The sequence below is a fragment of the Octopus bimaculoides genome, chromosome 7, assembly GCF_046866305.1.
Source record: "Octopus bimaculoides isolate indiv1 chromosome 7, ASM4686630v1, whole genome shotgun sequence".
Classification (NCBI taxonomy): Eukaryota; Metazoa; Mollusca; class Cephalopoda; order Octopoda; family Octopodidae; genus Octopus; species Octopus bimaculoides.
In genome coordinates this window covers 81678821-81681320 of record NC_142934.1, presented here as the reverse complement: position 1 = coordinate 81681320, position 2500 = coordinate 81678821, and the positions used below count along the sequence as shown (strand labels likewise).

The 2500-nt window shown below is 34.6% G+C and overlaps 1 protein-coding gene across 1 annotated transcript in view; it reads right to left on the bottom strand.

The window, feature by feature from the left end:
* Nucleotides 1-2500, bottom strand: part of LOC106882255 (hypoxia-inducible factor 1-alpha) — a 44195-nt gene that overhangs the window by 2977 nt on the left and 38718 nt on the right. The window contains exon 12 of the mRNA XM_089355570.1: nucleotides 1236-1360. Within this exon, the coding sequence (XP_089211696.1) occupies nucleotides 1246-1360 (115 nt within the window). The 3' untranslated portion in view covers nucleotides 1236-1245. The remainder of the gene's footprint in view (nucleotides 1-1235; nucleotides 1361-2500) is intronic.

The window sequence follows — 2500 nt, the reverse complement described above, 5'->3', positions numbered from 1 at the left end:
CGAACTTCAGACGTTGAAAGACAAACCACGACAGGAATTAAAATCAGACTAATCACTACTTTTTTAATTAGGATTAATTAGTTATTGATAGAGTATATATAATTTAAAACCCTTGACTTTATTGCATTGAGTTGTTAAAACCAATTCTACTGAGGCACGATCTTGTGTATCTATGGAAAATTTCATTCATTGTTGACTTGACTTTGCTGTGGTAGTGATCAAGTTTAACGTAGAAATGCGTTGTTAACGCATCCTTATAAGATCCAAGATAACAGAACAGTAATTCTTCACGACGAATAAACGAAATATTCGTGAACTTTATGCATCTACTATTTGCTTACGTAACTGGATTATAACGCATAACTGGATTATATCGACGTGGAGCTAGATAAGCTAAGCTGTTGAGAACCTAGTATGTTGGCCATGAACATGCACCTCTCGTCCTTCTAAACATTCGGTATCCCATCTACTTGGCTATTTCTATCAACTGATACTTCACGTTTTGTAGCTAAAAAGATGAGAGTCAGAAAGACACTAATTGTATTTGTAGCAACCATTCAATTTTACTGTAAAGATGTCCCTACAGAAAACATGCTGCGTGAGTCGTATGTTTTCCTGGCTCAGACGACAGATGGGGGCGCCGTAATTTCTTGTTCGACAAATTGCACAGAATATTTGTGATTAAATGTTTATGCTATGCATTAGCTCCCTTTCTCCATCTAATCGACATTGCTTGTACTGGTGCATGATGCATCACGCATCAGATGTCGAAGTGATCACAAAGGAAAGCGCGATGAAGCGTTTTGATCAACAACACTACGCAGCACCTGATCTGGGAGTCGAAACTGATATGGGAGTCGAAACAACGATCACGCGACTGTGAGTGCAATGCTCTAACGACTAAGCCACACGTAAGTGCTGTGTAATTAGCAAGTGTTTTTTTTTTTCTTTATTATCTTTTTTTTTTTTTGCAATGTTAGTATGTTGCGATTAAGCTTTCTCTCGTATAAATGCCACACCACGAATTCCCTTTATTGTGTTCATATATTTAAAGGAAAAATGGCACATCAAATTCACCTTCAACTTCATATCTGCCGATCATTTTCGGTGCAATGATACAATTTCTTCGTGGAGAATTGCAACGAATTTCTTATAACATCTCTATGTAATGAAGATGAAGGATCTGAAATGTGTTCTAGTAAGCATAAAGATATGTCCAAGGACACATAGTTTACCTTGATATATTTATGTACAAATTCCGACTTGGTATAATTCCTGTAGATAATTTTCCGTATTCATAGGCATGGTACTCTGTAAACCTTCTATTTGATTAATCAGCATGGATTTTCCTTGTTTCTCGCTATGAAAATTAAAATTTTCATGAGTAATATATTTATGAAGTACATACATGTATCATAGTAGCTCTCAACTCATAGACGAGTGTGACGATCACTGACAAATGATATTATCCTAGATGTTAAAGACAGGCCATTATCAATGTCTGTGCTGATATCTAAACTCAACAACAGCTTGCAAAACACTGCTAAGATTCTCACTTACAAAGCTAAGAAGTTCAGAAACAAGCAAGAGCAAAATCTCCGGTTTCGCAATGAGGTGGGTGTTACTTCGGAATTTCTTTCTCCTAGATAGATATCTAAACCAAGATTAAATGTCTGTCACTCCTATGTGCAGGGAATCTCAAATCAAATTTCTGTTTTCTCCATCTACCAGTTTAAAGAAACAATTTCTGTACAAGAACGTTTAAATAAAGAAAATTTATTAATTGAAAAATACAGAACACTCCTAAATATGAACGCATAACAAACTTTGGCCTCAGTATATGTTTTAATTCATGATTACATATCCATCACTGTACATATTTCATCTCACTACTTTAGCTTATAAGTTTTTGTGTGTCTATTTAACTCATTCAAAAAATGAGTAATTACCTCCCCTGTCCCGAGAAATAACTATCACCAATTACCTCCCCTTAGATTTTTCTACTTTTTTATTCATTCACAAACTTTCACACAAGAACACGGACTAAAATCTTCTTAAGAAAATACGAAATTGCAATAATTTCAATGACATGATTAGCAAGAGCGAAACCGGTCGACAAACAAAATATTCTTTCATTTAAAATATATTAAAACTATGTAAACTGTGAGCATCTTCCTTCTTTTATGATATATATATATATATATATATATATATATATATATATATATATATATATATATATATTGCATTGCAATTCACCACGTGGGGATAATTGAAATGTATTTATATATATACATGGACTCTCCCGTCGTTAAGTGACATATGAGGGCTCGGCAATTTTTTGCCGAACAACCACACAGATGATTTGTTTATAGTGATCAAATGTTTGCGTACGCTTAAGCTCACTCCCAACATCAAATGGACATAACCTCTACAGACGCACCATGAGCCACCTGTCAGATAACGAAACGATCGCAAAGCAACGTGAAATGAATTCTTT